The 22,623-nt window shown below is 41.9% G+C and overlaps 1 protein-coding gene across 1 annotated transcript; it reads left to right on the forward strand.

Annotated features, from left to right (window-relative positions):
* The first annotated feature begins 61 nt into the window (after positions 1 to 61).
* Positions 62 to 17,079, forward strand: LOC109463936 (importin-5-like). The gene is made up of 27 exons (XM_019760834.1): positions 62 to 246; positions 2,044 to 2,124; positions 3,292 to 3,484; positions 3,908 to 4,010; positions 4,492 to 4,588; positions 4,886 to 4,990; positions 5,461 to 5,586; positions 6,113 to 6,233; positions 6,702 to 6,789; positions 7,213 to 7,319; positions 7,802 to 7,926; positions 8,284 to 8,373; positions 8,710 to 8,883; positions 9,609 to 9,827; positions 10,414 to 10,503; positions 10,809 to 10,941; positions 11,122 to 11,183; positions 11,762 to 11,918; positions 12,695 to 12,867; positions 13,365 to 13,476; positions 13,844 to 13,899; positions 14,146 to 14,268; positions 14,527 to 14,601; positions 14,744 to 14,888; positions 15,226 to 15,454; positions 16,031 to 16,172; positions 16,718 to 17,079. The coding sequence occupies exons 1-27, from the start codon at positions 169 to 171 to the stop codon at positions 16,808 to 16,810; spliced, it is 3,297 nt and encodes a 1,098-aa protein (XP_019616393.1). The 5' UTR covers positions 62 to 168; the 3' UTR covers positions 16,811 to 17,079.
* Positions 17,080 to 22,623: the final 5,544 nt, after the last annotated feature.

Genomic DNA, 22,623 nt, shown 5'->3' on the forward strand with positions numbered 1-22,623 from the left:
TACACTTTTGACCTTCTCCTTCTGTTAGTGAGGTTTTCCTCCCCTGATGCCAAAACGCCTTTTGGCTTGTTTGTGGTGTGCACAAAGTGATCAGGCATCAAGTTTCCCGCCAAAACAAGGCTAAAGGTCACAGCGCAGGACAGAACGTCGGCCTTTTCCCGCAGCAAGATGGCGGAGCAGGCACAGTTCGAGACTCTGCTGGCCAACTTAATGAGCCCTGACAACGACGTCAGGAAGCAGGCTGAGGTAAGGTGAACCCTTAGGCAGACTCCTGTATCCCCTGTGTCTCTCGTAAGTACCAAATGTATGGATCCTGCCCTGTAAAATCGGCATATTTCGCCGTAACATGTGGGGTGGTACCGGCGTGGATAGTCATGCCCCTAGCGATGCCCATAGCTACTCCATTATGTCATTTGTAACAGGATCTCGCCACTTCAAAGTACGTTTTGAAGGCCACTGTGCAACCGAGACGGACTTAAGCATGCCATGTATCTAATAACAGTCCCTTTATACGTCAAAACTCCTCGTATGGAGTTGAATATATCGTTTTCCTAGCGGCGTTTCGACTTACTTCCGGGTTGCGCCATCGCATGGCGGTGGTTGAGTAATCTCCAAGCAGATACTGGGGAGAAAGAACGTAACGTTTGCTGACTGCCAGAATTCTCTGACACCCAGTCACCCCAACATGTGCAGACGGTGGACAGATGTTGGTGGGTGACTGACTGTCAGACTTAACCTGATAGAATGGAAACCTTACAATCTTCCATCATGTAATATCTGCTCTAACATTAACAAGAATAAATCAGGCTCTTATAAGTACATGTACAAATAGCAATTCAATTTGTCTTCATTGTAGCAAAATTTAACAGACGGGGATAATGGATATGTTCACACAGAACTTAATCTTCACAGTGGTGACAAAGACAAACAACTTGATATAATGATAATGGTAATTATGATAAGTGCACGGTACAGAAGTGATGGTGAAAACTGTTAACACAAAAGTACTATTAAAAAATTACAGTACTGTAGTACACTTTGACTAACTTGATATGTACCAGCTAACACTTAAAACTCAAGCACGTGCTGATAAAAGCTCCACAAGGACGTCTTCCAGATCTGGTGCCAACATTCCGACACAGTCCATGTCTGACTACTTGTACAGTATGGTTGCTCACACCTGTTGTGTGTTGTCATAATCAGTTAGTGTTATCATGGGGAAAATAGGCCAGATGTAAACTAGGTAGTTGTATACATGATCAGATGAAGTTAAATTTCTTCATGCATGTACAACATATCTAGAATGAATTACACACTGAGACATAAAATCAGATTAAGGAATATTATGCAGGTAAATTTCTTCATGTGTGTATATGTGTAAGGAAAACATGCGGGTTGTGTAAATGTGTTGTATTTTGATGTACCCACAATCATTAGGCATTGCGCCATCTTGTAGGTTGTGCTCACCATCGCTGTATACCAGTAAATCAATTGTCCTCTTCATGTAATGTTATTTGTATTGATCTGTGTAGCTGGTAGGGCTAAGGAATAGAGGCACTCTGGAGTCTTCTACATATCGTATTTCTAGATTTAGACTAGTGAAACACCAACATTACAGTTTTTGTTCCTCAGGGTCTCGGAAAAAAGTACTAGTAGTAGTATGCAATGAAAGACACATCTTGTCCCTTTCATGAATTGCTAAGTCATAAGACATATAAGTATGAGGCTCTTGTACATAATTTGTATGCTGCTTTCATTATTGACATAGGTACAAATATATTCTTATACACCATTAGTACAAACTTGTTATTTTTGAGATGAAATAATCCTTACGAGTTAATAGTACTAGTACGTACATGTATTAACTAGTACTAGTACGTATTAAGTAAGTTGGTACATTGCTCAAGCTGGACTGTCCTAGCTACTCAATCACAATCTAATTAACCTTATTTATGGGATTCAAATTTGGCTTCCTTGAAGTAAGTGAATAGGATCCTGGAAAAGAATGTCTGTTTCTGATGAAGATGTTTCCTCTGTCCCCAGACGATGTACGATGGCATCCCTGTGGCCAATCGTGCACAGTTTCTCCTGCAGGCTTCCAGAAACGCCAATGCTGCAGCAGAGGTACATTCTTTTTTCTTATTATTCATGTTCACCACAAAATATGGCTCATGGGAGCCACTCAAATGTTTTGGGTTACTGTAAAGACAGTGAGGACAGATGTTTGTTGACCGTAGACTTGATAAGTTTAAGGTTATACCCATATGGGAAACAATCACAAAATAATATGGGAAACTTCTTATTTTCTTCTAACCACGTAAGCATTTCATCAAATACTTTATCTGGTACTCAAGTTAATGCTAGTACACCATGTACAGGGGTGACACAATTTTAGCAGGCATTCGTGGCAGACAAAAGAAGGAGTTAATCATTCACTTCAGGCTTTCATCCAATTGTCAGTCACAAAATAATAATCGTGCTGCTGTGTTACCTGAATATTTATGCCTCTGACAGGACACAGCCATAATTACAGTGCCTTATAGATCTAGCTACAAGAAAATCAATGTGCGGAAAAAATTAGATTATAAAGTTGGCAGCCTTGTGACATTGAATAGGTCGACCGATATAACTGCCGTATCTCAGAACGTACCAGCTTTTGTTTGACACACATGGTACTTAGGAATGATGGCATGTGCGCATGCAGAATAGAATGTAAGTTGGACATGTGCCAGGTACATGTACAACAAAACCATGCCTAGGTCCTTGGTATTTATAGCCCAGTGGGTAGAATGGTAGATTTGTATGCAGTATTTGCTTCAGTTGCGTTATCTGTGCTTGCACAGCTGTGTGTGGCCCAAGGGCTAAGGAAATTGAGAAGGGCACTGTCCTATATATCATATGGTGTGGTGAAGGCTTCAAAAAACTTACACATGTATATACATTATAAAATATATAAGTATATACAATGTATATTGCCCTGCTGGTTCCTCGTTTTTTTTTCCTGTCAACCCAGGGTCAGACCTGAGGGGAGAGTGCTCACAATCTGGGGGTAGGGGGGGTCTTGGGGCAAATTTCGGATTTTCAAGCCTTTAAAAACACATTTTTATAGGCAGATCATTGGGTTAAGAGTGGTTGTTGTCAGTCCTTTGGATGTCATATTTTAACCAAGATTTTTGTCAATTTTGTCTGTGGAGGCTGACAGATTGGTTTAAAAATTTTTCTGTCCAAAAACCCTGATTCAAAGAAACCTCACTGAAAAAAAGTAACAAAAATTCTCATGGTGCAATGCAGGTGCGTCAGATGGGCGCGGTGCTGCTGCGGCGCCTGCTGACAATGTCGTTTGAGGAGGCGTGGCCGACGTTCCCACCAGAGCTGCAGGCTGCCATCAAGACCCAGCTGCTCGCCGGCATCCAGCAGGAGACCACGCCCAACGTCAGGCGCAAGATCTGTGACGCCACCGCAGAACTGGCACGCAACCTCATGGGTGGGTGATACATAGCCGTCATTATCTTAGCTTCGGTATATCTGTGTCTATATGACCTGTATAGCCAGTATAACCGCCCTTAAGCGTAACACACCAGTATAAGTCCTTAAATCTGAAATATATACAGGATTTGTAGGTAGGTGGTCAACTAGCATTGCTGCATGACTTTGCTCTAGAAACAAACAAGTAAGGATAACAGTATCCGTAAAAATATAAAAAGGTATACTGTAATTCACTTGATATTTGCGGTAGGAAAAGTTTTTGATCTGAGAAAAATGTTTGCTTAGTACAATTTATATGTTTGTGGTGCTGTGAGGAACAGAAGTGACTGCAAAAACACTTGCTCATTCACTACGTGGGAACATAAAAGTACCACGAAAAAAATCAGGAATTACAGTAATTTTTTTCACCCCCACCTCTCAGGTGATGATGGTACGAACCACTGGCCGGAAGCGCTGAAGTTCCTGTTTGAGTGTGCCAGTTCCCAGGACCCCGCCCTGAAGGAGAGCGCGCTCAACATCTTCTGGTCTGTCATTGGTTCATTCAAGTGTCAATCACTTTCAAATTTCACCATGTCAGACATTTCAATGAACACTGAGGCCATGTCAGTTTGGTTTCTTTGTTCTGGGATTATAGCAGGAAATTGATTGAGTAGGTTTGTAAAATGACAATGAAACAAACAAAGAAATTATACAGACCGCTTATTGTAACAATGAATAGAAAAACCATACATGTATCAACTAGGAAGGTGAGGATTTTCTTCAACTGTAATAACCAAGTATGTGAACTTTTCTTGATAAACTGTTTTTTTCAGACAAACATGAAGCAGGCATACCCCCCAAAATAGGAATTGAATTGGTATAGCCTAAATTGACACTTGGAAAATATACCATGATTCATTGTACTTACTTGTTATTCACCTTGTTGGTAATTTGATACAAATTAAGGCATAATGATGTTAGATTTTAAGTGGCAACCACAGCTGAAAAGATGGCTTCTATGTACAGTTCCATCCCAGGTATCTTTGGGAACCAGCAGGCACACTACCTGGAGGTTATCAAACAGATGCTGTACCAGTGTATGACTGACCAGACTAGTCCACAGGTACAGTACAATATACCAACTGCTACATGATGTTGTATACATATAGTAGTACATTATACCATAGCAGGCACTGGTGGTGCTATTACATGTTACATGTATGATGTCTGATTTCTTTGGACACAAAACACTAAAGGAGTTAAAAACATAATTTTTGGTCTTAAAAGGTTAATTAATAATTTCTGTACTAATACTTTATATATAAAACTAAAAATGCTAAAAAAAATTCAGTGCCAACTTCCTGTAACAGTACAGTAGTCTGTTCAGAAATGCCATGAAGTGTACTGACTTTTTGCCCAGGTGCGAAGGTTGGCGGCCAAAGCCACAGCGAACTTCATCCTGGAGAATGAGAATGACGCCACACTGCAGCGACAGTTGTCTGATCTCCTTCCCGGGATCCTACAGGTACAATTTCAGAAATCTACATGTAGGAGCATGTAAGTTAGGTCCTTGTTGCTTATTGGTTGAAAACTTGTCTAGATGTTCTGTGGAAATTAAGCTTTATTGCCTCTGTGTATGGAGGTATTGTACATGTATTTCGGTTGTTTGTTTACTTTAGTATTCATACTAGTTACAGTATTTGAATACTAAACAGTCACAGGAAGTGAGTGGGAAACTGGTATATCTGTAGACTGACAGGAAGGTCAAAATGGTCTCCCTGCAAGCTAGGAGGAAGGGAATGGTACAATTTAGGAACTCTAGGATTGCATGTCACATTGTGTGCAACACTGGAATATGCACAGAATTGGCAAGAAATTCACAGTAATCAAAATAACATTAGAAATTGACAACAACACTGCATACTTCACAGAGATGTGTAATCTTTAATGTCTAATTAAATTGTGTTATTAACAACATTGTCCACATCCATTCAGAGTCTGTCGGAGAGTGCTTCTACCCAAGATGACGACTGTGTCCTGAAGAGTATGATCGACCTGGCCGAGAACACACCCAAATATCTACGTCTACAGCTGGACTCTGTGCTCAACATCAACCTACAGGTAATGATTGGGGCTGCAGTTCTTTTTGAATCTGCTAGATGTCTCTCTTGATCAGGCCTAGTTTTAGCCACCTCTCATCATCTACTGCGAGATTCTAAATTAATTCAACATCAACCTTCAGCTAAACACTTCAGCTGCTCTTCTTGATAAAACTGCTAGATGTCACTTTTGATCAGGTCTCATCCTAGCCATGTGTATATGTCGCCATTGTTTTCAGTGATAACTTGCAAATTTGCAAAGGTGGGGTACACGCAAAGTTATCGGATATAGGGGTTTTCTTTTGTGCAACCAAACTATTCCTACTTGGTTGTGTAAAAGAAAACCCCTACATCCTATACTAAGTAATCTACCAACCTGATAAAACTATTTTCGGATGCAAACTTATCATATGTGAACTGTTTTATAATCATTCATGCTAGGTTTGGCTGTTAAAGGATATAAGTGTGTAGTTTTCTTAAACATTTCTTGATTTCATGAGGACCCTTTGACACTATCAAACTGTCAGAACCTGTTATGCAAATGACAGATCCTGTCCAATCCTGACCTGCCCGACCAGTGGAGACATCTGGGGTTAGAGGTCATCGTGACGCTGGCAGAGACGGCTCCAGCCATGGTCCGCAAACGGGCAAAAATTGTTCCGCTTCTGAGTAAGTTTCGTTTGCTTTGGTTTATTAAGACCTCCATTGGTGAATACAATCACTTGACAAGTGGTCTTCCTGGAGTCCATTAAAATACAATGTACACATTAAAACAAAATACATGTATAACAATGGAATGTGATAAAATTATACAACAGAATTGACAGAAGACTAACATAAACTGAACTGAAAATCACATTCATAATCAAATTAATAATAGAAATCAATTATATAACAATTGCAAGTACGAAAAACTTTTGTCAATGAAATACAAAGTTCCTATCTAAAACTGGTAACATTTTTTGCTCATTCCGAAAATGTATAAAACAATGAATTTGTGAGAAAGTTGAAATCATTATAATTATGTTCTGTGTCCTTATTTTTAGTTTTAGTTAAAGATTTCCAAGTCAATTTTTAACAAGCTTTTATTATATAGAGCAGAATTTTATTGGTGCTAAATTTTGACCTTGACCTCAGTCCCTCAGGTCATGGCCCTGATGGTTGACCTTGAAGAGGAAGAAGACTGGGCCACGTCTGATGAAGCAGAAGATGAAGACAGTGACAGGTCAGATCTTTACCATGACAACTATCTAATTTGGAGATAAAGAACTATTAACTTTAAAAGGACACAGCCTGTGCGTTCTAGTGGTAGTCACTTTGAGCACTATCAATTTCATATAGTCTGCTTGTTTTCAGTCAGGATGATTTTACTTGTTAGAAAGAAGATCTGATTTGTCATTGTAAGTCACAATCATGGCTGTCAGTGCTATAGTGCCACCTTGTGGAACTGATACAAACTGCATGCAGTGCAATTTTGATTGATGCAACTGATTCACAAAACAATGTCATTTTCTTCCAATCCCCAAGCTTATGACTGCAAATCAAAGTAAAATTTAACAATTAGCAAGGCTTTAGTTGTTTAGAGCAAAACTTCCATTGCTTGTTAAATGTCGCAGAAAAGAGAATGTCTGTGATTGGTGTTTTACAGTAATGCGATCGCTGGTGAGACTGGACTAGACAGACTGGCGTGCGGGTTGGGAGGGAAGACCGTCCTGCCACACGTGTCCGCTGCACTGCCACAGATGTTACAGAACGGTACGGCTAGTTTAACAGTATCTGAACATTTGATAGTGTTGTAAGTTGTTGTTGTCACTTTACACATCAACATAAAGTTCTCTAGCTGGGCAATTGATGCAAACCTACAGTATGTATGACAACCAATCTAATCTTTACAAGCAAGTTGGTAAACTAATTGTGAAAATAAACATGTAAATATGCCCTTGAAGAAAGGGACTTTTTTTTACACAACCAAGAGGTTTATTCAGCCAACGTTTCGATGACTGTCTGTCACCTTCCTCAGTGCAATTCTGAGTAATTCACATTGCACTGCAGCACAGGTGTTGCTGCAATAGATGCGTTGCAATGTGAAGCAGTCAAATTTACCCTGAGGAAGGTGACAGACAGTCACCGAAACATCAGCTGAAGAAACCTCTTCATTGTGTAAGAAGAGTAAGTCTCTTCATTCAGTGACTTACCAACCTGATAAAACTATCATGGATAAATATGCCTCACTGCAGTTGACTGGAGATACCGGCACGCCGCCCTGATGGCCATCTCGGCGATCGGCGAGGGCTGTCACAACCAGATGCAGGCGGTTCTGCCCAGCGTGGTGGACGCTGTGCTGCCCTTCCTGCAGGACCAGGTCAGGCCAAAGAATTTGTCTATTTTAAGGAATATATAAAAATTATAAGATCCATTACCAGAAACATAGGAATTTTTCGGAATCCATACGAATTTTACGAAATACATACGATCCATTACCAGAAACATACAAATTTTACGATCATACGATCCATTGGATCCATCCATCCAATGGATGCATACGATCCATTACTCGGAAACATACGATCCTTCCTAATTTGGTGATACAGGCGTTGGTCACCAGATTTCAGGTTTTTTTTTTTTAAGTAGGAAGTGACAAATGTTCCATTGAATGTATAGTTCCGAATGCATTGCTAGCTTAAGTACAATGTTTACTAACTGTTGTGTCTCCTCCCAGCACCCCAGGGTCAGATATGCAGCCTGTAATGCTCTGGGACAGATGGCTACTGACTTCGCCCCACTCTTCCAGAAAAAGTTTATTGACAAAGTATGTACCATTTTGTCTTTTGTAACTTTTGGGTAGGAGGATGAAAATGAAAAAGTGGTCCAGGAGTATGTTCAACTTGGTATATGCTCATTTGAAAAATCATAGTTTAACACGAAATGTTTATCTGGTATCATTCTATGATCTAGACAACCATGATTCTGAAGTTGTTATATAATTATACGCTGTGCGATATTTTGCAAATGCATGTATGTAATAAGGTTATACATGTACACAAAGAATGCTTTATAAAGGGACCATCCTGTCAAATGCAGTTGTTTAGTTGATTGATCGATCAATTGATTGATTGATTGATTGATTGATATTTCCCCTCTTTAGGTGATCCGAGGCCTGCTGATTGTACTGGATGACTTCCAGCACCCCCGTGTCCAGGCTCACGCCGGTGCGGCGCTGGTCAACTTCAGCGAGGACTGTCCCAAGTCGCTCCTCCTGCCGTACCTGGACCCCATCCTGGCCAAGCTGGAACAGGTCCTCAGTGTGAAGATTCAGGAGGTGGGCAGTCGGTTTTGTTTGTTTGTTTGTTAGCATATAATCCGGCCACACCAATTTAATTTGTTGGTTCTCGGATTCGCCTCTTCAATTTTTTTCTGATTTGCAAAAATAAAAAGATTCTGGTTCTGCATCAACTGAAAAATTCTCATATTTTGTCCCCAACAGTTGAGGAAGGTCCTTTTCTTCCTAGTTCCTCCAGTTTTTCCATCTATCAATGTAGTGGTTTGATTAAAAGTTTGTTGTTTGAATATTAGCCCAGCCTTTTGTACTGACTTCATGGCTCCTATCGTAGCATTTGGGGCTATAATAGGATGCTTAGACCTATTTTTATTGATTTTATGTTTTTCCCTTTCACTTCATAATTTTTATGAAAAAAAATTACAATTAAAACAAATTAAATTGGTGTAGCCTCAAGTGATGAAATAAACATAACATAACATAACAAAAGAAGATATGCGGGGGGAAGATAAGAGGCCTGACAAATCTGCCACAAATCTTTGGAAAAGATATGAAAACATCCAATATCCACTCATAGCCCCATGGTTTCCCTCCCAAAATGTGGGAAATTTAGTTTTTAAAGACTTGAAAATCCAAAATTTGCCCACGGACCCCCCTAGATTGCAAGTATCCTCCCCCAGGTCGGATCATGAACCTGAGCCGATGGAAAAATTTTAGAGCTGGCTAGAACCCTGATGAATCTTTTATTATATGTATTGTTTCCTAAGGTTGTTGCCAAGGGGACAAAGATGGTTCTGGAACAGGTGGTGACAACGATCGCTGCTGTCGCTGACACATCGGAGGACGCGTTTGTCCAGTACTACGACCGCTTCATGCCCAGCCTGAAACTTCTCATGCAGAGTGCCAACAGCAAGGAGCTCAGGTTACTGAGGGGGAAAACTATCGAGTGTATCAGTCTCATCGGCCTGGCTGTCGGCACTCAGAAGGTTGGGAGATGTTGTTTTTTCACAATTCACACTGCCTTAACAGTGGTTTTCTAAATATAGAATACAACACCGTGTTCTAGTATTCAGTATTGTCTGAGGTACCAGTGAGACTCGCAGGAGGGGTGGGACCGAGGGTGATGTCGAATACACCACGTTGTATTTTATTCATGTTATACCCACCCAAGAAAACACGCCTTCCAATGTGAAATGAGCGAAAATTTAGTGTCTTTGTTGTCCCTAAACCAAAAAATGCAACATCAATTTCTACTTTGGGTAGCATAGCTTGTGTAACTGTTTGTAAACAGTAGATCTAGTATTTATATGATAGTGATAAAATAGATTTACTTACTTAGTTTTGTCTCCCTCTTATTTAAAGTCAACACTACTAGTGATGATGGTGACTTTATCTTTAGGCTCTATTGTGATGGTATAACTAAGTGCTTTTAGCCCGTGTGGCCTGTTACATTTATTATGCATTTTCAAAAGACTATATTCAGACAGTTATACTTTGTATTCATGTACTCTTGAGTCCCCTACATGACTGTACATCTAACATGTTTGTTTGTTTGTTTGTTTGTTTGCACAGTTCATGCAGGATGCGTCTGATGTGATGCAGATGCTGCTGGCCACACAGACTGACTCCCAGGCCCAGGAGATGGACGATGATGACCCTCAGGTACAACAATGCTTTACAGTTTCAACAATGTGCCATGATAATGCATTGTTGTTTTTTTTTTTACTTGGTCATGTCTCAGGTTGCCTCAAGGCCTATTTACAAAGCTTTGAAGTTTGAAGGGATAAGATATGGGCAGCATTTGTCAAATAATATGTACATGTATTTGTTCTTTGAAATATTTATTTTTCTGTTTTTCTGCTAAACACCAGTATGCTTGATTAGAATAATTTTCTATAGTTTGTCATGACATTTCAGACTCGGTGGCTCATGATTGTGATGTCTGTTTTCCCTCTTGTCTGTCCCAGATGTCGTTTATGATCTCAGCGTGGGCTCGGATGTGTAAACTCCTGGGGAAACAGTTCCAGCAGTACCTGCCTGTGGTCATGACTCCACTGCTCAAGGCTGCTGCCATCAAACCTGAGGTCGCACTGTTAGATGGTCAGTCTCGTTCATGTAAAGACCTATTGATACTACATGCAGTGTACAAAATACTGTTTCGAACCACGATAGGTCTTCACGAAAGTTGCACCTATTACTGTGGCTAGCTGGTGATGTTTTCAGTTTGGCTAGTTTGATTTTGTGTTTATTAATGAAATGCTTTTTTCTCCTGTATTTCAGAGGATGACATGAAACAAGTGAATGAAGATGATGGTTGGCAGTTTGTGTCTCTCAGTGACCAGGTAAAATTGCGTTCTCGGTGCACTGTCTGTACATTGTTTTCTATGACAAGGAAAAGAGAACAAGTAGAAATTTAAAATTAGCAGTGTATAAGATCTGGTGAATGTATGACTTGTTTGATTGTTTTGGGGGTCTGAGCTGTGGGTTTGTGTGTATCTGTGTGGACAGAATAAGTTGACAGCACATGAGAGGGGGAAGATTGACAGGCAGAATGACAGGAGGTTAAAGGTCTCTTCGTCAGGCTAGGGAGCCAGCAGCAATTAGAGGTTGACATGGGGAAATTCAGGAAGGCAGTTTTCTTGTTCAGTTGATTCTTTCCTAGAACTATTGCAGAGTGGAACTCACTCATCAAATACAGTAGGGGCATTATCATTAATAGATAGCTTTCAACAGTTTTTAGAGTTAGATGTTCAAGGGTTAGGTGTAACAAGTCGTTCGGTGTAATGTAGCCAGCTGCCGCCGCGCCCCGTGCCTGCGAAGCTGGTATGTTACACCGAAGGGCAGTTACAACGGCTATACAGATACAGATGATTCTGCCTTCATCAGGGGTCTAACACACATGAATTTTTCCGTGTTGCAGCAAAGTTTTGGCATCAGGACGACAGGTTTGGAGGAGAAGAGCACGGCGTGTCAGATGCTGGTGTGTTACGCTCGAGAGCTGAAGGAGGCATTCGCAGACTACACAGAACAGGTGGTGAAACTGATGGTGCCACTGCTCAAGTTTTACTTCCACGATGATATCCTTTCAACAGCAATGCTTTAGGATAAAGGCATAACATATACTACTAATGGATTGAAATAGCCTAGGTAAATATAAACTTCAAGGTAGTCCCATGGCCTTTAGGTTGTAGGGGCAGTGAGTTTTTTGATAGTCCACTGTGTCTAGTAGCCTATGCCTAGGACACAGTATTGGAAGGCAGAGCCCGTCCCTCTCCTTCCACCATCTTTTGCCTCCCCAACCAAAGTCAGGTACCCATTTTACACCTGGGTTGAGTGAGGAAAGCTGTGTTAAGTGCCTTTCCTAAGGATGCACCGTCTAGGCAGGAAAGCTAGGGATCAAATCTGCAATCTCTCTATCCCATGTCTGCTAGCCTAGCCACTCAACCATTCGATGCCACACTTTTATTGAATTTACTGTTCTTATCTGTTGATAAGAGAAGTAGTCCGCCCTGGAGTGCTTTGGTCAAATATACTCAACGCATAAATCCAGTTAGATTTAACCAGTTTGAAACAGATAAGTGCTGTTAGGTTTGTTGTTTTACCATGTTATACCGGCTATACAGATACAGAATGCTTAGAGTTAGATGTTCAAGGGTTAGGTGTAACAAGATTAGTGGTAGGTTGTTATGTAGCCAGCTGCTGCTACTTCGCATGCCTGCGAAGCTGGTGTGTTACGCTGAAGGGCATTTACACCGGCCCCTACGCTCAAATAGCCTAGTGAAAATTTTGCAGTTTGAAACAGATCAGTGCTGTTAGGTTTCTTGTTTTACTGTGTCCTCCTTAACCGGCGTACTTGTGAGATTGTCGGCTGCTGAGATCATGCCGTGTCTGATCGAGTGTGCGACGATTAAAGGCGAGGCGTACGTACGGGAGATGTGGAACTTCATGTGTCCTGAGATCATCGCCGCCATGGGCACGGAACCGGAGAGTGACGTCCTCTCACAACTCATGGAGTCTTTTGCTAAAGTATGTACTACAGTATGGTGTTTTTTTGCAGTTAGCACCCTTCTGTATGCCACATGTACATGTACAATGTATTTAACTACAGTAAAACTGTTACATGCCACATGTAAGAACCTTGCATAATGTCTATAACAAGCAGGTCATTCAGTAGTAAGTCATAGCTTCCAACTTTGCGTATGTATGATTCCAAACATAGGTATAATAACTAACCATTCTAACGATTTTAACCCTTTTAGCCATTTGGCTACAAATTCTCATTGATTATGGAGTTGTGCAGCAGGTTAAATATTGCATTTTTGTCCCGATGTGTTTTCTTCATTACATGACCTCCTTGACAGCAGCTGGTGTTGAAAGACTAGTAGACACCATGGTAGATGAAAGGAGGACACAGTCACAAGATCTTAATATTTCATGGAGGGCTAAGGTCTCAGAATTTTTGTTGCTCTTTTTGCACTTAAAACTTACACAATGTTACATATTTGTTCTTTGCACTTGCGTAGTGTGTAGAGTTGCTGGGGAAGGGCTGCCTGAGTAATGAACAGTTGACCAGCCTGGGGAAGACCCTCAACGACCATCTGGAGGCTCACTTCCACAAACAGGACGAGAGGCAAGGTGGGTGTCCATGGTTACACATGTACTGAATTTTTGCTAACTGTGCCCCATTGTTGATGTTACACTATACAAATATCTACTAGCTATGTAGGACTGTATTGATTCAAACCCCATTGAAATTCTACCATTCAAAGGATATATATCCAAGTTGCATGTACATGTAAATGTTTACATTTAGACTTTTCTTTTATAATCATAGCATAAGCATGATTTACTTTAAATGTCATCTAAAACCAAGATTGCTGTTTTGCACAATTGACAGTAACAAATGTTATGGGTACTGTGTTGTTTTGTGGTTTTTTTATTATACATGTAGTAGCTTCTGAGAATCTTCATGTAATCACAGAGTTCATTTTCTTGTTAACAGAAAGGAGAAAAGATGAAGACTATGATGAGGTGGTAGAAGAAAGCTTACAGGAACAGGTGAGTGTTACCAGTAGAAAATGTTGGATTATGCATAGCGAAAGTGTAGTAGACTGTCCATGCATATTGTCAGTTATGGATATCTTTAACCTAGCTGCCTTTAGAATTCTGTAAGTGAAGTGCTACGGTAACCTTTTATTCTTGTCAGGTTGATACTCAACATTGGGACACCAGTAAACAAATATACCAGTCATTTATAAATTCAATGTAGAAGTCAGGTTTTAAAAATGTTTGTTTCTGCTCTAGAATGAAGATGACATCTACATGTTGAGTAAAGTGTCTGACATCATCCACTCTCTGCTGGGGACACACAGGGAAGAGATGCTGCCATTCTTTGAACAACTGATGCCACACTTCATCAAACTATTGGTACGTGGCGCTGTTGCATGGACGACTATATGGTAGAAAATCATCAGAGAAGAACAGCTACGGGCTAAAAAGTTTCTATGTTGCTGCTTAAGATTTTTTGGGGGGTTTTGGTGTATTTCATCAGAACTGCTTTCTTGTGGGAGTACAAACACTTATTAAAGGCTGACATCATCATTTTGTGTGTAAATCAGAGCAAAATCTGCCGTATCATCAGTTTGTGTGCCTCATGACTAACCTCTGATTGTTTTTTGCCTGCAGACTCCTGGGAGACCTTGGTCAGACAGACAGTGGGGTCTGTGTATCTGGGATGACGTGATTGAGTACTGTGGACCGGTAAGTATGAATAGCTGTATGTTCCATTAATTTCTGTTACTCAAAAGCAAAAAAGTGCCTCACGTCGCTGTGATTTTTTCAAACATCATTCTTGTTGTTATCGCTCGCCATACTTTGACTCAACTGTCTGTAAATTTTACAGGTGTCCTTCAAGTACCAGGAGTACTTCCTGCAGCCCATGGTGGCCGCCATCACGGACAAGAATGCCGAAGTTCGGCAGGCCGCAGCGTACGGGTGCGGTGTCATGGCGCAGTTCGGAGGAGAAAACTATGCACAGGCCTTGCGAGGTGACATTTCTGTTTTTTCTTTCATAGTTCTGACAAAGTGCTAGCCTGGGTGCCATCTTATTTGTATGCTGGGGCTCCCATACTTGCCCCCTAAGAAAGAACCCATGACCTCCCGAACTCGTGTCTGCTCGCCTAACCAGAGGTCCCCTGAGATACCGCCAAATGGCAGCCGTTCCAGATAGACCCTTGCGATTAAGCCCCAATATATTGTAAGCTCCTCACAATTCAGCCCTTGGTTGCAAAGAGAAAGTAGCTGGCCCACCCAATACAAACCACTTGGCCATACGACACCACACATGAAGTGTTCCTAACTGTTGACTATCTTTTTTTTCTCCAGAGGCCCTTCCCAGACTAACTCAGGTGATCCAGGACCCAGAGTCTCGCGAGGTGGAGAACTTACCCCCCACGGAGAACGCCATCTCAGCCGTCACCAAGATGATGAAGTACCAGCCGGGCAGCCTGGAGATGGACTCCATCCTGCAACACTGGTTGTCATGGTTACCTGTCAAGGAGGACAAGGAGGAGTGTGTGCACATCTACAACTTCCTCTGTGATCTCGTGGAAAGGTAAGGACTTAGATGGACGGATTCCCCAAATGTCATCATGAATAGATAGATAAAACGTAACTGCACAAAAATTTTAAAGGTACAGTATACTGTAATTTACTCTTTGTCCACGGTAGCAAAAGTGTGCAAATCTACAACTTCCTCTATGATCTGGTGGAAAGGTGAGAACTTAGATGTTCTGAATGTCATTATGAGTAAATATTATAGGAAACTTTTAAATTTTAAAGGTAGAGTATAGCAATTCACTTTATGTCCACGGTAGCAAAAGTATGTGGTCAGAAAAATGATGGTGTTTACGGAACTATATGTTTACAGTGGCCACAGGCGCAGAAGAAAGAAAGTCGGCAAATTATTTGTTAATGGCAGTGATAATAAAAATCAGGAGTAACAAGAACGTAGTGGCTCCTCCCTAAATTGTTTGTCTCTACTCGTCTCCCCTGCAAACTATCCCAGAATTAATAGCATTTAGTGTTTGTTTGTTTTTTTAATTTTTGTCCCAATGCTTTGAGGTAAGTTTCATAGTGAACCACAACACTTAGAAATTAACCCTGAATTTTTCTATTTCCTCTCTCTCAGCAACAATGTGATAGTGCTGGGTCCCAACAACAGTAACCTGCCCCGTGTTCTGGGGATCATAGCAGACGGGGTGGCTGCCGACGCCCACAGTCAGGACCAGGGACTGACTCAGAGACTCACCACCATTGTCAGACAGATGCAGGTCAGTAGAACAGCTCACTCATAACTAGAGTACCATGATCTCGTACCTTCACCAAATGATATTTAATTAACAAATGATATTTGGCTGACAAATTCATCCAAAGGCAAGCCTTGTTGAGTTATTATGTTGACACACACACACAGAGATACACTCACACATGAACGCCACAAAAAATATAGCCTTGGAGAAGGTAACTAGGAAGTTTAGGGTATGGGTTTCCAGCCTTTTGAAGCTATAGGGCAATCAATGTGTCTACAGTGTGGTATTGGAAGGTAGAGCCCATCCTTCTCTAACTTCTCCTTTTACCTCCCCAGCCATAGTTACACATTTATATTTCTACCTTATCTAGCCAGGATTGCCATAAATTGAACCTGTGTCCACTAGCCCAACAACTGGCCATTGATGATACCATACATGTATGTCACCAGATGACACCAAAACCTGCATCATAAAAGACAACAAAGGAGTCCAACCACCATTTTGTTTTCTGTCAAGGCAAGAAGGATTGTTTAGATGTGATAATTACTAAGTTTGTTTTCCTGTAGGGTTCTGGTGACCTCTGGACGACCTGTACTGCCCAGCTGACCCCCGATCAGCAGCAAGCACTGGTCAGCTTCATGGAGACGCCACAGACATGAGAACCTGAATTGTCGAGACATCTACAAATTAAAATTACAAACTCTAAGGCAAAATAAACAAGTTTCCCAAAGGCTAAGCATCTTCTGTATAATTTGGCCATGTCAGTTTTGAAGGTTTCTTTTGACGCTCAGTTCGTCTTGTTTTTGTATGGTGATAAAAATGTCCTGTTTTTACACTTCGTCTCTATCCTACACAGTGTATCTTGTTGCAAGTAACTTTGATTCCAATATTGTTACAAGTCTGATGCAAAGATGTTTTGACAGGGTTAAAAAAACATTGCATCAGTGAATGTTTCTTGTGTTTCCTGTGAGCTGAACATAGGTTGACATTTTAAAATTGGCACGATTTATGTGCAGTTGTTGTTTTTTTCCTCATAGGTGAAGTTGTTAAGGCCACGCCAATTTAATTTCTTGGTTAACGGATTAGCCTGCTTCATTTTTTACTGATTTGCAAAAAAAAATGAGAATCAACTGCAAAATGCTCATATTTTGCCCTGAACAGTTGAAAACAGTCCTTTTCTTCCTAGCTGTTACAGTTATTCCATCTTTCAATGCAGTGGTATCATTAAAAGTTCAAAATTCATTGTTTAAATTTTGAATCAGCCTGGTGTGTTGACTTCATGGCTCCTAACGTACCATGTTGGGCCATGATAGGATGCCTAGGCCTGTTTTTATTTTTTCGCCCGCCCGCTCCATTATTTTTCTAGAAAAATCTGTTAACCAAGAAATTAAATTGGTGTGGCCTAAGTTAGCAAATGTGAAAAATGCTGCATAGTGCATACAAATGCAAGACCTATGCTTGAAGCAAAGTATAAGAAGAATTACACAGTAATATAATGTGACTTAGGAAATGACTAATTCAGAATGGTACAGAAGTTTGTACTACTTGACAATGTACATTGATCAAACCAGCTTTGTCCATAGATTTCTTACCAAGATGAGGTAGCATGGTTTGATTCAAGTAAATGTGAGAAGTAAAATGGCTCTTATGGTGAGGTGCAAGGATAGGAAAGGGTTGATAACTTACTGTATCCTGTAATATTAACCTCTGAGAATATCCAGCTATATGCTAGCTACATACATGTATACTTGCATGAAATTTGAAGCTAAGGGCAGTTGTATAATACAGGTATGATGTATTTAACATTTAAGGCACACTAGAAATTAATCTTGTTGTGTGAATAGAAGTGTGACAAGCTCACTTCTTTTTCCATGCGAAAATCTTTCAAATATTGTTGATATAAAAAGGGTATGTGTAAAAACAATAATTTGGTTGTTACATGTATATGCTGCCTACTGCCTACATGTAAGTGATCAGGCTATATACTAGGCTCTTTTTTCTCTTACGGTTGGGTTACAGGGCAGTGCTGCACATTTCTGGTTGTTGTGAGAGCTCCTGTCAATGTCATTCCATATGTGGTCGACTGTTTCTTGTTTTGTATGCGAGTAGCAAATTAATATGCTTCGTAATTTCTTTCTTGAGGAAGCACTTGTGTAAACATTGTCTTTTATTTTGGTCAGAAAGGCAAGTGTTACCTGGAAGATTTTGAGGCAGTGGAAACTGACTGTACAAGAGTCCTGAGTACATTGTGCTTGACACATCAGCTGTGTTACTGACTAGGTAAAGAAAAGTAGGAGAAAATCAGTGAGTTGCCAAAGACCAGAACTTTTTGCAGGTTTGTGTAAAAAAATATAGCAGATACATGCACTTGTTCTAGGGCTATCTTATTGGGAAACGTATGAATATACATGTACAAAGCCCCAAAATAACACACAACTGCTGCAACATCATAGCAGACTGAATCCAGTACATGCATATGTAGATTATCATAGGTCTTTTGGTGATGACTGTTGGGCTCTTCTAAGTTGAGATTTCCATGCTTGGTGATGGTGTTGATAGTAAAATGTTGCTGCCATGGCCAGATTTGTAATGCCAATGCTACCTCTATTCTCCATGCAAGAAAGCTGTGTCTAAAACATGCAAACTGACTCTCCTTTTGATTTTTTTTATATTCCAACATCTAATCACAAGACGTGGTGACGGCACATTCAAGTTTTTTCAACATGTATTAATGCCGGTGTAAAAACCGAAAGGGGCGAGGTCGCACGAACTCGGGTTCGATTCCCGGTTGTGACCTGCTCGCCCCTTTCGGTTTTTACAGTGGCGCCCGATGTGGGCCCTGTGAGTACTGGCACTGAGGATAAGTGTGGCAGCTCCAGGGATGTCGGACTCGGAAGATTCGAGGACGAATCTTGAAAGAAAAGGGGGAGTAGTGTAACAGTGCTAACTGACCATGCTAAATGGTCGTGCGACCTTTTAGTGTAGTGGTTAGCCGTTTGGTCCGACCGGCCGAAGCGGTACGAACTCGGGTTCGATCCGGTTGTGACCTGCTCGCCCCTTTCGGTTTTTACACCGGCACCAACACGCGCAGCCTCCAGCACACGCTAGCGCCCAGCAGCGGCCTGCATTGGGCCGGCCGAGTCCGAGGTGGTCAAAAAACTACCACTCTCAAGATAGGCTGACACAATTACACCTTCGTCAGACACCGGGCAAAATTTTCACCTGAGCGAAGTGAGGAAAGTCGTGTAAAGATCGGTGGCATGTCAGGACTCGAACCCGGGACCTCTTGGTTCCTTTTGATTTGACTTGATTTGTACGTGTAAGAAGCAACAACTGAAAGAAGATGGCTGTACACAACGCAGTAGACTTTTACAGTGCCTCTCATGAGTATAAACAAACAATTTACACCAAACGTACGAGAAAAACGTAAATTCCGAAGACAAAGATGAAACATGCAATCAGCTACATGCGTAACGTTTACCGCTGAAAGTGTTATTAGAAAAGATCATAAAAAGATCAACAAGACTCCACCACTCTGTTTCTCAGAATTCAACCCACACTACTTGTTTGATATAACGTTCGGATTTGTCTGGCACGTGGCTGCTTAAATGTCAGTGTCGGCGATGTTGTTTTTTGAAGTAGTCTTGTAAGGCCTTATATGGAATCGTTGCTCTCTAACATCAAATCGTAGATTGACTAAGTCGGCTTATACATTTTTGCAATATACTGTTGGAGGCAGGAGTCCGTAGGACTATTTATGACATTTGCTGTCAACACGGGGCCAGGCTCAGGTATTTCGGGTTGTATTCAGTACCGTAAGTTTCTTCCAGAGGAACACTACAGGTATCGTACAAGTAGAGATGGCGACGAGTGACACAAAGCTGCCACAAGAAGAAGACATAAGCGGAGACGTCAAGATGGCGAACTCACAGCGTCGACGTGCTGCGCCCAACACCTCAGTTCCCAAACGTGGCGACAACACCTGTGAAGTAAAGGAGGACCTAACTTCTACCCCTGACAAGAGCACTGAAAAAGACGACAAGGCCGCCAAACGGCCAAAACATGCCTGTGAAGAGGACTCCATCGGAATAGAGACGGGTGCTGATGCCTATGACACCGCTCCTGGTGTCCACGCCCACTCGCAGTCTGGTACAGATGAACCTCGACTTCTTTACGTGGGAGATCACGTAGTGGTGTATTCGGGGCACGGATCAGAAAATACGTACGAGTACGGGGCGTCTGAGATTGTGAGCTCGAAGCACGACGAAGCTTCTCCGACACACGATTACGTGCAAGATGAAGACGTTCACGGATACGAAGAGACTGGGAACTCGAGCACGGAGCACGACGAAGACTCTCGATCTTCCTCCTACAATTATAAGGAGCCAGAAGATGTTCACGTCAGTACGGGGCACCCAGAGGAAGGGTCTTCCTCAAACAACTACGGAAAACCAGAAGATGTTCACGGATACTCCGAAGAACCTGAGAATGCCAGCACAGAGCACTCGGAGGAAGAGTCTCTTTCCCATGCCTACGGAAGACCAGAAGATGTAGAGGGATACGTGATGAGCACAGGGCATTCGGGGGAAGGGCGTTCCTCACATCACTACGAAAAACCAGGAGATGTTCACGATGTTCACAGATACGTGAGCACAGGGCATTCGGAGGAAGGGTCTTCCTCACATCACTACGAAACACCAGAAGATGTTCAAGGATATGTGAGCACGGGACACTCGGAGGAAGGGCCTTCCTCACATGCCTTTGGAAAACCAGAAGATGTTCACGGTTACAAAGAGACTGAGAACGTGAGCACAGGGCATTCGGAGGAAGGGTCTTCTTCACATGCCTACCGAAAACCTGAAGATGTCCAGGGATACGTGAGCACAGGGCACTCGGGGGAAGGGTCTTCCTCACATGTCTATGGAAAACCAGAAGATGTTCACGGATACGTGAGCACAGGGCATTCGGAGGAAGGGTCTTCCTCACATGCCTACGGAACACCAGAAGATGTTCAAGGATATGTGAGCACGGGGCACTCGGAGTACCGTGGCCGACAAGGACAAACCTGCGTCGCCTGCGCGCACACCTGCGTCGCCTGCGCGCACACCTGCGTCGCCTGCGCGCACACCTGCGTCGCCTGCGCGCACACCTGCGTCGCCTGCGCGTATACCTGCGTCATGTCTGCAAAGAGCTTCCTCGTCTGCGCACGACTACCTGCGTCGTGTTTGCCAAGAGCTTCCTCACGCCTGCACAGAAAGAGCTTCCTCGTCTGCGCACGAATACCTGCGTCGTGCCTGCCACGAGCTTCCTCACGCCTGCACAGAAAGAGATTCCTCGGCGACCTCGCTGCGCGCAACGAAAGCTCGCTGCACGGAAGAATACGTGTCACCCCTGCCCTGTTGAAGAATGGACGGTCCCCTATTATAGGTCAAGGGTCACATTCGTTTTTGTTTACTTCAGTCTCAAATTTGTTTTAGTTTTTATGCCTACAATGTCCGGCGCGTTTGTTAATCAATAACGGGCCCGTTAGTGATAAAATTAATTAATAGAAATCCTGCATAGATTATGTTAATATTGCCCTTACAACATCTGCCCCCAACAACAGAACCACCTCGTCTTCGATCTTCCCCGGTAAGTGCCCGTTGTTTATTTGCATGAACAAAGCGAATAATTCCAAAGAAACATTTTGAGGACATCCTATGGCAGTCTGGGCATCGATTCTTCCCGACCCGTGACGATATACACGGTTTTAGACCGGATTTGAAGTAGGCGACGATATGGAGGAGGGGGAGGGGGGGGGGGCAGGCACATGTAACGTTACAGTATACTACTACGCATGTTTAATTTGCACCAAGGGTTCTGTGAAATACCTAGAGAGGCAATTTGACTATGAACTGAACCATGCCCAAACCTGCACCAAGAGGTTTTACTTTTGTCTGTGAATGTGGAGAAATTAGGCTACATAGTTTCTTAGTCGCCTTTGAATTTTGGACTTACATCATGTGATTTGAATGACATGAGCGGTTTATTAGCATGATCAATTGGAAACATAACTAAATTATAAAACATCACTCTAAAAGGTTCATATCACTTCACGAAGGTATGGGGTCGTTGAATTCTAGATACCTTCGTCAAGAAGGTTATGCTTTTGGTCTCGTTCGTGTATGTGTGTGTTTGTCTGTCACCAAAAATAACTCAAGAATGCTTGCATGGGTTGTCTTCGTATTTGGTATGTGAGTACATCTTGACAAGATCATGGTAATTATGATCTTATTTTTGAATGAGACAAATCCCTGAAAAACATTTTACATAAAGTCCACATATTTCATGGAGGTATGAAATCTCCGAATTCTTGTTCATCTTGTTAACAGTACCGGTAACCAATTTTCATTGTTTCAGTTGGTGTCTCCGCTTCTGCATGATGTCTCTGTTGTCAGATGACCTGAATAGCTTTGCGCAAGGCTGGAATGAC

The sequence above is a fragment of the Branchiostoma belcheri genome, unplaced genomic scaffold (assembly GCF_001625305.1).
Source record: "Branchiostoma belcheri isolate BF01 breed outbred unplaced genomic scaffold, Haploidv18h27 scaffold13, whole genome shotgun sequence".
Classification (NCBI taxonomy): domain Eukaryota; kingdom Metazoa; phylum Chordata; class Leptocardii; order Amphioxiformes; family Branchiostomatidae; genus Branchiostoma; species Branchiostoma belcheri.